This window comes from Bos grunniens, chromosome 21 (genome assembly GCF_055505025.1).
Source record: "Bos grunniens cultivar Pamir isolate PY7600 chromosome 21, Bosgru_T2T1.0, whole genome shotgun sequence".
Classification (NCBI taxonomy): domain Eukaryota; kingdom Metazoa; phylum Chordata; class Mammalia; order Artiodactyla; family Bovidae; genus Bos; species Bos grunniens.
Window position 1 is genome coordinate 22,143,621 of NC_141185.1, and position 14,210 is coordinate 22,157,830.

At 44.1% G+C, this 14,210-nt stretch overlaps 1 protein-coding gene across 1 annotated transcript; it reads left to right on the top strand.

Moving 5' to 3' along the window:
• Nucleotides 1–11,449: 11,449 nt before the first annotated feature.
• On the top strand, nt 11,450–13,392 carry CLEC14A (C-type lectin domain containing 14A). Its single transcript, XM_086363459.1, has one exon. It carries the CDS (start codon nt 11,491–11,493, stop codon nt 12,961–12,963), a length of 1,473 nt encoding a protein of 490 aa, XP_086219585.1. The 5' UTR covers nt 11,450–11,490; the 3' UTR covers nt 12,964–13,392.
• The last annotated feature ends 818 nt before the right edge of the window (nt 13,393–14,210 follow it).

Here is a 14,210-nt window from a genome sequence, read left to right on the forward strand (position 1 = left end):
TACATCAGAGTGTGCAGGACCTGGTTCAGGGATTGTTGGGAGTGCCTAAGGCCAAATACCCTGGAGCTACTTGCTTGAAGCTAGTTGGTACAGCTTCACCACACAAGTGGGACACACTTGGGTTTCATCGATCTCAGATGGTTCCCTCCAATATTGGTCCCTAGTTCCCACAGTCATAACTCATTAACTTCCCTGTCTCATTTTTTGCCAGTGACTTCTGCCTCACCTCCAAATAAATTACTGTGAAGAGCTCCAAAATCCTTGTCTCGGTGTTTGTTTTTGAAAGTGAAAAGTCAAAGTGAAGTCGCTCAGCTGTTTCCAACTCTTTGCAACCCCATGGACTGTAGCCTACCAGGTTCCTCCCTTCATTGGATTTTCCAAGCAAGAGTACTGGAGTGGGTTGCCATTTCCTTCTGCAGGGGATCTTCCTGACCCAGGGATTGAACCCGGGTCTCCTGCATTCCAGGCAGACGCTTTAACCTCTGAGCCACGGGGAACTTGAATTAAGAAATCATCCCTTTCAAAGAAGACAACAGTGATGAAATATACACGCACTCATGTTTGTCTATATGTGTACACACACACACACACGCACACACACACACACACACACAACCAGGTTGAACTCTAAGGGGTTAGAAAGAACATGGAAACCTAAGTGAGCTCTGAGACGGCCTACTTTTGACCTTGGACATTTGCCACCAATCCTGGTGATCTTGAACTTTTATAGCTTTACAAGGAGAGAAGAACAAATGTCCAAACTCACTCCCACCCAAGGAAACCTCCTACCAATCAGCTGAGCTACATCCTCAATGTCAGAATAAACCAGAAATAAACCTCTCCTAAGGTCAGAGAACTGCAGGAGAAGTTACCTTGGGATTGAACAGAGGAGAGAGGAAATATCTTAACGAAGTTGTAACCAGAAGCTGGTCCCATTCCCTGACTGGGATGGTGGCTTCTTGTTTATCATAAAACTGTCCATAAGTATTTTAGGTACTTCTTATGTACATTTTATCCCACAGTTTTCAATGATGTAATTTTAAAAAATCTAACAGACAGGAGAGGAATGAGGTCAATAAAGGGAAACCATGTAAGAATTATGAGATGTTTTGGAGGAACAGAGAACAGGCTAGTGCAGCTGGAGTACAATGAGCAAGGGGGAGAATGGTGGTGGATTCAGTCATATACTCATTTACTCATCTGTGACAGGTATGGAGCCTGTGTTGAATGAGAGACAGGCAAGAACAATCAAATAAATGAACAAGATAATTTCTATGAAGAAAACAAAATAGGTTGGTATCATAGAAAGGCTGGGGCTAGACAGTTAACTTGGTGGGAAAATGGAGATTGGGTTGCCTTGAAAGGTCTCACTTAGATGGTGGCAGCGAGACCAGAGACCAGAGAGACAAGAGGCTAACCTAGAAAGAGAAAGGTCTCAATAAGGATTGGAGCTTTATTTTATTTTAGGAGCAACAGAGGTATACACAGAAGAGAGACAATCAGACTAAGGCTCTTAAAGGTCATACAGATGAGTCTGAAGAATTCATATGGGGTTCAGAATAACGCAGGCAGAACGGCAAGAAGATATTTGATAGGGGTGGACTAGAATGATCATGAGTGAAAGTGAAGTCGCTGAGTCGTGTCCAGCACTTTGCAACCCCATGGACTGTAGCCTACCAGGCTTCTCCATCCATGGGATTTTCCAGGCAAGAATACTGGAATGGGTTACCATTTCCTTCTCCAGGAGATCTTCCCGACCCAGGGAAGATCAATCCCAACCCGGGTCTCCCACATTGTAGGCAGATGCTTTACCATCTGAGCCACCAGGGATCGTAGTGAGACATAAAACTAGATCATTCAAAGTATCAGATCAGATCAGTCGCTCAGTCGTGTCCGACTCTTTGCGACCCCATGAATCGTAGCACGCCAGGCCTCCCTGTCCATCACCACCTCCCGGAGTTCACTCAGACTCATGTCCATTGAGTCAGTGATGCCATCCAGCCATCTCATCCTCTGTCATCCCCTTCTCCTCCTGCCCCCAATCCCTCCCAGCATCAGAGTCTTTTCCAATTAGTCAACTCTTCACATCAGGTGGCCAAAGTACTGGAGTTTCAGCTTTAGCATCATTCCTTCCAAAGAAATCCCAGGGCTGATCTCCTTCAGAATGGACTGGTTGGATCTCCTTGCAGTCCAAGGGACTCTCAAGAGTCTTCTCCAACACCACAGTTCAAAAGCATCAATTCTTTGGCGCTCAGCCTTCTTCACAGTCCAACTCTCACATCCATACATGACCACAGGAAAAACCATAGCCTTGACTAGATGAACCTTTGTTGGCAAAGTAATGTCTCTGCTCTTGAATATGCTTTCTAGGTTGGTCATAACTTTCCTTCCAAAGAGTAAATGTCTTTTAATTTCACAGCTGCAATCACCATCTGCAGTGATTTTGGAGCCCAAAAAAATAAAGGCTGACACTGTTTCCACCTTTTCCCCATCTATTTCCCATGAAGTGATGGGACCAGATGCCATGATCTTCGTTTTCTGAATGTTGAGCTTTAAGCCAACTTTTTCACTCTCCACTTTCACCTTCATCAAGAGGCTTTTGAGTTCTCTTCACTTTCTGCCATAAGGGTGGTGTCATCTGCATATCTGAGGTGATTGATATTTCTCCCAGCAATCTTGATTCCAGCTTGTGTTTCTTCCAGTCCAGCGTTTCTCATGATGTACTCTGCATATAAGTTAAATAAACAGGGTGTCAATATACAGCCTTGACGAACTCCTTTTCCTGTTCGGAACCAGTCTGTTGTTCCATGTCCAGTTCTAACTGTTGCTTCCTGACCTGCATACAAATTTCTCAAGAGGCAGATCAGGTGGTCTGGTATTCCCATCTCTTTCAGAATTTTCCACAGTTTATTGTGATCCACACAGTATACTGTAGACTTAAAATATTCCTTACACTTAACCTCTGGTACAGATGCTTTCCCCTGAAGGAAATCACTAATCATGGAGTCCTAGCATTTTGGCTCTAATGATTGAGCAGATGACTGGCATATTACTGAAGCTGAATCAATCAGAATCTTTTCCTGGGATTTTACTAATGGAGCTAGAGGAGAAGGCTCGCCTTTAGTAGAATGTTACAAGGGTATATTGTGAGAACTGCCAGATTTTGGTTCAGGTCTTTTGAATAAACACAGAAGGAAGCAGGAGAAGATGCAGCCATGAAGAGGGAAGAGAAAGGGAGAGAGATTAAGACAAACCCTAGTGTGATTGAATCTCCTGGCTGCTGTGGTTTTGGCAGTATTCCATTCGACTATTGGAACTACTCCAGGATTTTCCCAGTTACAAATCATATAATTCCTTTTAGCATTAAGCTAATTTGAGTTGGATTTCTGTCATTTACAATAAAATAAAATAAAAACACACAACCCATATAAGAGGTGAGGAAGGTGATGGTGAGCATCTTAAAGGATAGATGTACCATTTACTGAAATGATGAAGGCAAATCGAGAACCTGGCTCAGGGTGTAAGAACCAAAGTTATGTTTGCTGCTGCTGCTGCTGCTGCTAAGTCGCTTCAGTCGTGTTCAACTCTGTGCAACCCCATAGACGGCAGCCCATCAGGCTTCCCGTCCCTGGGATTCTCCAGGCAAGAACACTGGAGTGGGTTGCCATTTCCTTCTCCAATGCATGAAAGTGAAAAGTGAAAGGGAAGTCGCTCAGTCGTGTCCGATTCTTAGTGACCCCATGGACTGCAGCCTACCAGGCTCCTCGTCCATGGGATTTTCCAAGCAAGAGTACTGGAGTCAGGTACCATTGCCTTCTCCGAAAGTTATGTTTAGGAAATGGGAATCTGAAATACAAAATGACATATCGAATACTAAGTACATGGTGGATATATGAATTTAGAGCTTATCCGAGAAAGCAGTGTGGATTTATTTGGGCATCATTGGCATACAGATGATATCCCAAATCATAGGATGATATGAGATGAGATTACATGAAAGAGAGTATCCAGAGGAAAGAGAAAAGGGCCCAGTAGGACCTGATCAGATAGATGCAAATCTTTAAGAAAAAGGTTTGTGATTCACATACCATCCCCCTGCTTCCATACAACTGTAATTCGTTTGTTTGCTGTATGTTATTAGCTAACCCTACAAGTTTCACCTTCATTGTGATCAGTTGGAAAAAAAAAAAAAGATCTGGGTAAGAGGGGTGTGTGTGTGTGTGTGTGTGTGTGTGTGTGTAACTTTAAAATAGTGAGACTGATTTTCAAGTGTAGCACATAAACTGGCTCTGTAGGCAATTTAAAAAAAATCTTAGATAAATATTTATACTCTAGAACTTGGTAGGCATTTGGATTATAACAAGGCTTTTGTGTGCATGAGTCATACCTCCATTATTTCTTGATTATAAACTTGGCAATGGGGACATGTACTAGTTCTGTAATGGCCACTAGAGAATAATTTTCTATATTACCTCCAGGGCACATGGAACATGATCAGCACTGCCTCTGTTTAGAGAGCAGTTTGAACGAGGGAGCATAAAGTTTAACATCTTTTAAAATTTCTTGTTTCTGTAGTAAACCAAATGAGTACCTGTTATTGTGACCTACGTTTCTGAAATGAGTGACTTTATATACATGTATGCAGATAACTTAATGACAATGTTACCTAAAAGAAGTCTTTACCTGTTAAGTGTATGTGAATTTGTTAGGTTAAGAGTCTGTATGATCTGTTGCATTAAGGGTCGTATCCTACATCTTGATTAGGCCATGTACATAATATGATTAGAAGCTGTGTTTTCAGAAAATAAAATTACCAAATTTTATCCTTCTTTAAGTACTATCATATATACTTGAGACTTAGAATTTAAAATTTACTCAGTTTGAAATATAAAGAAAATGATCGTTGATCATTTTTTTAAGGTTCAGTACACATTTTGTTAAGGTCCAATACACATTTTGTTATGGTTCAATACAGTTCTAAAAGGCAATGAATCTTTACAATTCTTGGTCTCTAGCTTCGATTAGCTTCTGAATGCCATGTTCTCCTAATGGAATGTTGTTTCCTTTTCAATTTCCTCTGAAGTATTTTTATATATCTTTGGTGAACTCTGAAATATGCTAAGACCCAGATGTTGTTTTCTTTCAACAGTAGCAGAATTTATTCAGTGGGATTGACAACTATATAAACTTATAACTTGAATGTGATTAGTGCAATTTTATTCTTCTCCATCATTGCTTCTGACATCCTAAAATTAATAATCAAATGAAAATATTGGGCTAAACTTATTCTCCTTATATATGGTCTCTAGTTCTTTGGATGGGGTGACCTTGTATAAATGAAAGAACAAATAAATATCATACATGATTCTAAATAATAATACAAGATTGTCTAAAAAAGAAACAGAAATATTTTGTTTACTATGCTTTTTCAGATTAATAATTAGCTTACATTTAGAAATGTGTTACCTTCAAAATAATGTGGGGATCAAAGGGAATATACTGACAATATTTCTTGAAAATATAACTAGCATCTTATTTTGTTTATACCTTACATTTTGGAATTCAGCTGCTCAGAGTCAGATTAATTATAATGTTTGGTTCATGTTATTCATCATTTGTCCAGATAAAGCCACTTTTCTTTATTTTATTAATTATGTAATTACTGATTTTTAATAATGGAATAACCACCTACAAACCCACTATCCAAATCAAAAGCTAGGACTCTAACTACAGTCCACATCAAATACCATTTCTACTACCAGAATACTGATCAGATTAACTCATCTTGCTACTTGCAACTATATTTCATTAATTTTGATTGCTATATAATATTCATTGAGTAAATGTATCATAGATTATTTATCTGTCATCTGTTGCTGGACATTTGGATTAATTCTGTTTTTTTTAAATATGAACAATGCTGCTATCAGCATCCTTTTATATGTTTTCTTGTACATGTGCAAGCTTCTCTTGAGTATTATATACCTGAGCATGAAAACTATACTGGGGTAAACAGTATCAGATCAGGTCAGATCAGTCGCTCAGTCGTGTCCGACTCTTTGCAACCCCATGAATCGCAGCACACCAGGCCTCCCTGTCCATCACCAACTCCTGGAGTTCACTGAGACTCACGTCCATCGAGTTGGTGATGCCATCCAGCCATCTCATCCTCTGTCGTCCCCTTCTCCTCTTGCCCCCAATCCCTCTCAGCATCAGAGTCTTTTCCAATGAGTCAACTCTTTGCATCAGGTGGCCAAAGTAATGGAGTTTCAGCTTTAGCATCATTCCTTCCAAAGAAATCCCAGGGCTGATCTCCTTCAGAATGGACTGGTTGGATCTCCTTGCAGTCCAAGGGACTCTCAAGAGTCTTCTCCTACACCACAGTTCAAAAGCATTAATTCTTCGGCACTCAGCCTTCTTCACAGTCCAACTCTCACATCCATACATGACCACAGGAAAAACCATAGCCTTGACTAGACGAACCTTTGTTGGCAAAGTAATGTCTCTGTTTTTGAATATGCTGTCTAGGGTGGTCATAACCTTCCTTCCAAGGAGTAAGTGTCTTTTAATTTTATGGCTGCAGTCACCATCTGCAGTGATTTGGGAGCCCAGAAAAATAAAGGTTGACACTGTTTCCACTGTTTCCCCATCTATTTCCCATGAAGTGATGGGACCGGATGCCATGATCTTCATTTTCTGAATGTTGAGCTTTAAGCCAACTTTTTCACTCTCCACTTTCACTTTCATCAAGAGGCTTTTGAGTTCCTCTTCACTTTCTGCCATAACGGTGGTGTCATCTGCATATCTGAGGTTACTGATATTTCTCCCAGCTTGTGCTTCCTCCAGCCCAGCGTTTCTCATGATGTACTCTGCATAGAAGTTAAATAAGCAGGGTGACAATATACAGCCTTGATGCACTCCTTTTCCTATTTGGAAACAGTATATGAATGTTCAATTTTAGGAAAAAGTCGCAAGTTTTCCCAAAGTTGTTACTCTTATCTGTAATATATAAAAAAGGCTATAGATTTTCACTTCGTATTGTCAGCATTTCAAATATTTGGAATCCAGTGGAGGTAAAATGGTATCCTGTTATGATGGTAATAGCATTATTTGAAAATAAAAACAGTCTGGGAATAAGGTTTACTCTTTTTTTTTTTGGCTGTGCTGGGTCTTCATTGCTACTCTAGGGCTGTCTCTAGCTGCCCTGAGCAGGGGTCACTCTTCCTTGCGGCACTCAGGCTTCTCGTTGCCATGGCTTCTCTTCTGGAGCATAGGCTCTAGGGCATAGGTGCTCAGTGGTTGTGGCTCTTAGGCTTATATGCCTAGCCACATGTAGGATCTTCCCAGATCAAGGAAGATCATGTTCCCAGATCATGTTCCCTGCATTTGAAAGTGGATTCTTAACCACTGGACCACCAGGTAAGTCCTAAAGTTTACTTTTGAGGTGATCAAAAGGTTTTGGAACTGATAGAGGTGATGGTTGCATAACATTAGTGTTAGTGTTAGTCGCTCAGTCGTGCCTGACTCTTTGCGACCCCATGCATGGACTGCAGCCCACCAGGCTCCTCTGTCCATGAGATTTTCCAGGTAAGGATACTGGAGTGGGTTGCCATTTCCTTCTCCATGCATAACACTGAGAATGTACTAACTAATCACCTTAAATGTACACCTTCAGTTCAGTTCAGTTCAGTCGCTCAGTCATGTCCTACTCTTTGCGACCCCATGAATCACCTCCCTGTCCATCACCAACTCCCAGAGTTCACTCAAACTCATGTGCATAGAGTCAGTGATGCCATCCAGCCATCTCATCTTCTGTTGTCCCCTTCTCCTCCTGCCCCCAATTCCTCCCAGCATCAGGGTCTTTTCCATTGAGTCAACTCTTCGCATGAGGTGGCCAAAGTATTGGAGTTTCAGCCTCAGCATCAGTCCTTCCAATGAACACCCAGGACTGGTCTCCTTTAGGATGGACTGGTTGGATCTCCTTGCAGTCCAAGGGACTCTCAAGAGTCTTCTCCAACACCACAGTTCAAAAGCATCAATTCTTCGGTGCTCAGCTTTCTTCATAGTCCAACTCTCACATCCATACATGACAACTGGAAAAACCATAGCCTTGACTAGACGGACCTTTGTTGGCAAAGTAATATCTCTGCTGTTTAATATGCTATCTAGGTTGGTCATAACTTTCCTTCCAAGGAGTAAGCATCTTTAAAATGGTTCATTTTATGTTATATAAATTTTACCTCCATTAAAAAAAATAAACCCACAGGTTCTGAGTTCATCCTTGCTCACTTGACCCCACACCAACTATCCATACATGATCTCTGGATTTCAGTTTTATTATCTGAAAAATGGACATATAAGTAACAGTAACCTCCAATGGCATTCATGAGCACTAAACCTGCAATTGCTAAGATAAATATTCAATCAAGTGAGCTGTTAATAAAAATCAATAATAAATTAAAAACATTAAAAATTAAAACATCCATTCATTTTTAGTTTTCTCAGGTATATTACACATTTCAAAATATGTTAGTGGTTATAGGTCAATTGTTGTTGTTCAGTTGCTAAGTCGTGTTTGCATGTTTGTGACCCCATGGACTGCGGCATGCCTTCCCTGTCCTTCACTGTCTCCCAGAGTTTGCTCAAACTCATGTCCATTGAGTCGGTGATGCCATCCAACCATCTCATCCTCCATCACCCCCTTCACCTCCTGCCCTCAATCTTTCCCAGCATCAGGGTATTCCCAGTGAGTCAGCTCTTTGCATCAGGTGGCCAAAGTATTGGAACTTCAGCTTCATCATCAGTCCTTCCAGTGAATATTCAGGGTTAATTTCCTTTATGATTGACTGGTTTGATCTCCTTGCTGCCCAAGGGACTCTGAAGAGTCTTCTCCAGCACACAATTCAAAAGCATCAATTCTTTGGTGCTCAGTCTTCTTTACAGTCCAACTTTAACATAGGTCAATACAAAGTAATTCATTACATAATGATATGTCTTATTTTGACCTAATTTGTTTTTCTCACATCATCACAGCATGGCCAGGACTGTGATAGGCAGTCATTATGGCCACTATCTTCTCTTCTAATATCCCACCTCTCTAGGCAGAATGCCCATAGGGGAATCATGCATTTACTGTAAGTTTTTCAATCATTTGGTCTTTCTTACTTTGGAACCCTCACCACATCTCAAGTGATTTTTAAAATATCTAAGAAATTTCCACTGATTATTTAGATTTGTAGAAAGTTTTATTTTGTTAAAATATACAGTACCGCATAGACACGTTTACAAACATGCAGTCATTAGACTGCAAAGGTATAGAGATCTGGCCCAAGTAATTAGGTATTTTTAAAATCCATTCAGTTAGATTTCTAGATTTCCATGTTCCTTAACATACTTAATTTAAATGCAGAGTCATGTTTAAGGTGACTCTCAGGCATCTGAAATGAAAGACTATTGAACGTCCTTTAAATGGGGAAACAAAAAAAAATAAAAAATAAAAAATAAAAAAAAAAAAAATAAATGGGGAAACAGCAAGGGTAGGAGAAAAATCCTGCTACAAGACTCCACAGGCAGCAAAAGCACCATAAGTGTGATGATGATTCTTGGTGTTCACTATCATTTGTTAAGATACAGTACGTAGAATTTCCAAAAGGAAGAGTGAGAGTAGTGATGAAAGTGAGATGGTGGTTGTTGTTCAGTGGCTGGGTCATGTCTAAAGTGAGGTAGAAGCACACCAGTGTGGTCCCGAGAGCTTCCTTCCTATTCCTCCTTACTAACCTGACAATCCAGGAACAGTGAGTTTTAGAGCCTGGTGTGCATTACCTGTGGAATCGGAACCTTCACTCTGATTATAGATACTTACAAGCATCAGGCATGGTGAAGAGCGCCTAGTTGAAACTATGTACTTCTGATAGAAACTTATTTGGTTGCTGTGGGCTAAGGCAGACAATTTTCTAAAATGATGCATTTTGTCTAAAGTGCTAACAAGAAAATCCTTTCATAGACAATGCCCTGTTTAACTTTCTTTATTCACCTTTAAGTCTTCTCTGCTTCCAACTGAGTGGAAGTGTTTGTATTAAAACAAAACAGCCCTTGGAACTCTGAAGAAATGGACCCATCTCTTTTTAAGCTTTTTTAAACTGCAGGGTATTTTTTACAGTATACAATAGACATGCTAATGTAATAAATATTTTAATTTCTTAAGGATATTGAACTCTAGTGTCCCTTAGAGGGGACTTTTACAACTTACTGCTACAAATATTGGCACCTAATCATAGAAGAAAAATGATATTAAAATAGTTCAAGGATAAAATCCTATGTGGGGTAGTTGTTCTCAAACAGGCCATGATATCATTTATATATAACCTATAAGCTTAAAGAAGTTATGAATCAATATAGTGGCAAGGAAACCTAACATAACAGTTAAGATCAATGATTGTTATTTTTCATTTAGGCCTTGAAACACACTTCCTTTCCTGAATGAACTAATAAGCCCATTTCAAAGAGAAAGAAATGGAAGCCAAAAACAAAGTTGTAAGGCGAGCCTTGCCAGAAGAAACCGGCTTTCCCTTTTCAGATACCAGAAAGGAACTTCTTTGACCAGCAATTCAGTTCAGTTCAGTCGCTCAGTCGTATCCAACCCTTTGCGACCCTATGGACTGCAGCATGGCAGGCGTCCCTGTCCTTCATTATCTCCCGGAGTTTGCTCAAACTCATGTCCCTGGAGTCGGTGATGCCATCCAACCATCTCATCCTCTGCTGCTCATCCTCTGACTAGCAATTCGCACTGCAATATTGGCTTCGACAGCACAGAGAAGCAGAGCCAAGGAGAGACGGGGGGTTTCGTAGTACTGCCTCTGGTGGCGAGAGGAGGTGCTTATACTTCGCACAAGATTCCCCCATCCCCACCCCACCCCCACCCCGAGTCTCGGGACTGAGGAAGACGGGAGCCGTCTAGAAATTGTGGTGAGGCCAACTCCGCGGCTCCGGACGCAGCACAATGGGTGGGCGTGGGCGCTCAGCTAGTTCCTCTTCTCCAGCCCTTCCTGCCAGTGTTCGCCAAAATGTTTGGGGGTTTGAGGCTGCCAAACTCCCTGAGCTGGGGGAAAAACCACAAACGCTTCTTCCCAGGAGCGATTTTCTTTTCTCTTTCTCCGGCCCTGACCAGGGTGTTTGACCTTCTGGCGGACAGCGTTCCCCGTGCCCTGAAGCCAGCTGTGTTCCTGACCCCAGAATAAATCAGGGTTGCCCGTGGGGCCTCGCAGAGCTCAGACACGTTTCCTGTCGAGGCCTAAGGGAAGCGGTTTGTCGCCAGGACCCTGGAGGGGAGGCTTGGCGGTCGAGGGGACGGGCGGGGGTGGGGTGGGGTTGGGGAGCGGGAAGCGGGGGGAGCCAGCGGTGGGAGGCGGTGCCCGCGCTCCCGGGACATCCCCACGCCCTCGGACGGGACAGACCCAAGCTGGGAGCAGCTGTGGGCGCTGGGCCTGCAAGATGAGGCCGGCGCTCGCCCTGTGCTTCCTCTGGCAGGCGTTCTGGCCCCGGCCCGGCCGTGGCGAGCACCCCACCGCCGACCGCGCGAGCTGCTCGGCCTCGGGGGCCTGCTATAGCCTGCACCACGCTACCTTCAAGCGGCAGGAGGCCCAGGAGGCCTGCAACCTGCGCCACGGGGTGCTCAGCACGGTGCGCGGGGGCGCGGAGCTCCGCGCAGTGCTCGCGCTCCTGCGGGCCGGCCCGGGCCCTGGAGGGGGCTCCAAAGACCTTCTCTTCTGGGTGGCGCTGGAGCGCCGGCGATCCGACTGCACCCTGGAGAATGAGCCTTTGCGGGGTTTCTCCTGGTTGTCCCCCGACGTCGGCGGGTCGGAAAGCGACACGCTGCACTGGGTGGAGGAGCCCCTACTCTCCTGCACCGTTCGGAGGTGCGCGGGACTCCAGGCCACCGGGGGAGTCGAGCCCGCGGGCTGGAAGGAGATGCGATGCCACCAGCGCGCCGACGGCTATCTGTGCAAGTACCAGTTCCAGAGCTTGTGCCCCGCACCGCGCCCCGGGGCCGCTTCGAACTTGAGCTACCGCGCGCCCTTCCAGCTGTACAGCGCGGCGCTGGACTTCAGTCCCCCCGGGACGGAGGTGAGTGCGCTCTGCCCTGGGCAGCTCTCCATCACGGCCACCTGCACCGCGACCGAGGTCGACGCGCACTGGGAAGGGATACCCTCTGGGACCGAGCTCTGTCCCTGTCCCGGGAGGTATCTACGGGCTGGTAAGTGCGCTGAGCTCCCTGACTGCCTAGACGAAGTGGGAGGCTTTGCTTGCGAGTGCGCTGCGGGTTTCGTGCTGGGGAAAGACGGACGCTCCTGTGTAACCAATGGGGAAGGACAGCCGACCCCTGGAGGGACCCAGGTGGTCACCTGGCACCCGCCAGCCACTGCAGCCAGCCTCGCGCCGAAGGGAACGTGGTCACCCAGTGTCCAGAAGAGGCCGGGAGAGATACCCAGTGCCCCCGGACAAGGCAGTGCAACAGCATCTTTTCCCGAGATCCCTCGGTGGGGAGCACAGAGCACGCTATCTACCCTTCAGATGTCCCCTCAAACAGAGGTAAAGGCGGACGTGAACTCTTCAGGAACAGCCTTTCCTAAGGTTAATGCTACGTCTCCCTCGGACAACCCCCAGGCTTTCGATTCTTCCACCGTGGTCTTCGTACTTGTGAGCATGGCTGTAGTAGTGTTGGTGATACTGACCGTGACAGTGCTGGGGCTTTTCAAACTCTGCTTCCACAAGAGCCCTTCCCCTCAACAAAGGAAGGGGCCTTTGGCCTCGCCGGGCACGGAGGGTGATGCTGAGGCGGCTCCTCTGAGCTCCAGCTCTGCATGTTCCACGGACAATGGGGTGAAGGCCGGAGACTGTGGTCTGCGGGACAAAGTAGAGGGAGCCTCGTTGACGGGGTCCTCTCTTGGCTCTGGTGACACATAGGGAAACGGGGGACAGGGAGCGCTCCTTGTGAGTAGTTTTCACGTTTAGTGAAAAGGGGAAAGAGGAACTTATTTGTGCGGCTAACAATTCCTACAGAAATTCTGTCCCCTAAATTCCCTCTATTCCACTGAGGAGCCGGATCTGAACTGAACACTCCTTCCATGAAGATGGAGGAAGCGGAAGGGCCTCAAGGTAGTAGAGGGGGGCCAGGATCCTACTAGGGAGAGCTATTTTCTTGTGTTTATTCTGGGGAATTTGGAGAGGTGGTTGAACTTTTTATGACATGGGAAACGAATGAAGTGGGTTGTTTTTTTTTTTTTTCCACCAAAATGGAAAGGAAACCTTCTGTTTACATTGTACGGGCTGGGAGTATATTGGTTTGAAATTCCTAGGCAAAAAATAAAGTATTGTTGATAACCCAGACTCAAATATCTTTGGTTTCCCAGAGGAGTAATTATTCAGGAAGACCAGCAGAGGGGCATGCTGGGAATAGCAATAAGAGTGCCTCCTGCTTTTACAGGAAGGAGAAAGTCCTTGTAATGAGGAGTAGATCTTTAAGAACTTTTTCCTTGGTTCTTTTATGCTTTATTTTCAAAGTCATTGTTACTTGGGTACTCTGCTATAAATCCAAACTGTAGCGTTGCCAGAGTGCTGGCTCTAGAAGCAAATTATAGTTGACCACCAATTCAAGTGTTTACTGAGTGTCCTTGCTCAAGGAAACACATGATTTGTGTTTCCCTCTTCCATTTTTTGTGCTCCTCTGTGCAATACCTCCTCAACCAAATAGACCTTTCCCAAACATCAGGATGCTGACCCTCACTTCCAATTATGGCAGTGTTAATTTTCAATTAAAGTGTTACTGCTGAGTATTGATTTGAAATCTTCTGGGTACGTTAAAGCAAAAGCAAACTGGGTTTCCTCCGCAGTTGCTAGGTTCTTGAGCACTGTTTAATCCATAGGAAAATTTGAATTCCATACCACTTCCTTCCCCCACTTCATGAAAGTGTGTGCAGTGACCATACATGCCCATACTGGAATGATTACAGGTTAACAAGCTTCTGTGTGGGCAAAGGCACGTAGAATAGGCAAACAGCTTACCATAAGAATTAATAGTGTAAGAAATAAGTGGGAAATACAAATATCTATCATCTTATCTTGTTAGGACTTGGGATATTATAAAATTGTCTAAACGGAGCATTCTTCTACAAAACAATCAAGATTTAATGATAATCACTATTTAGTGAGAC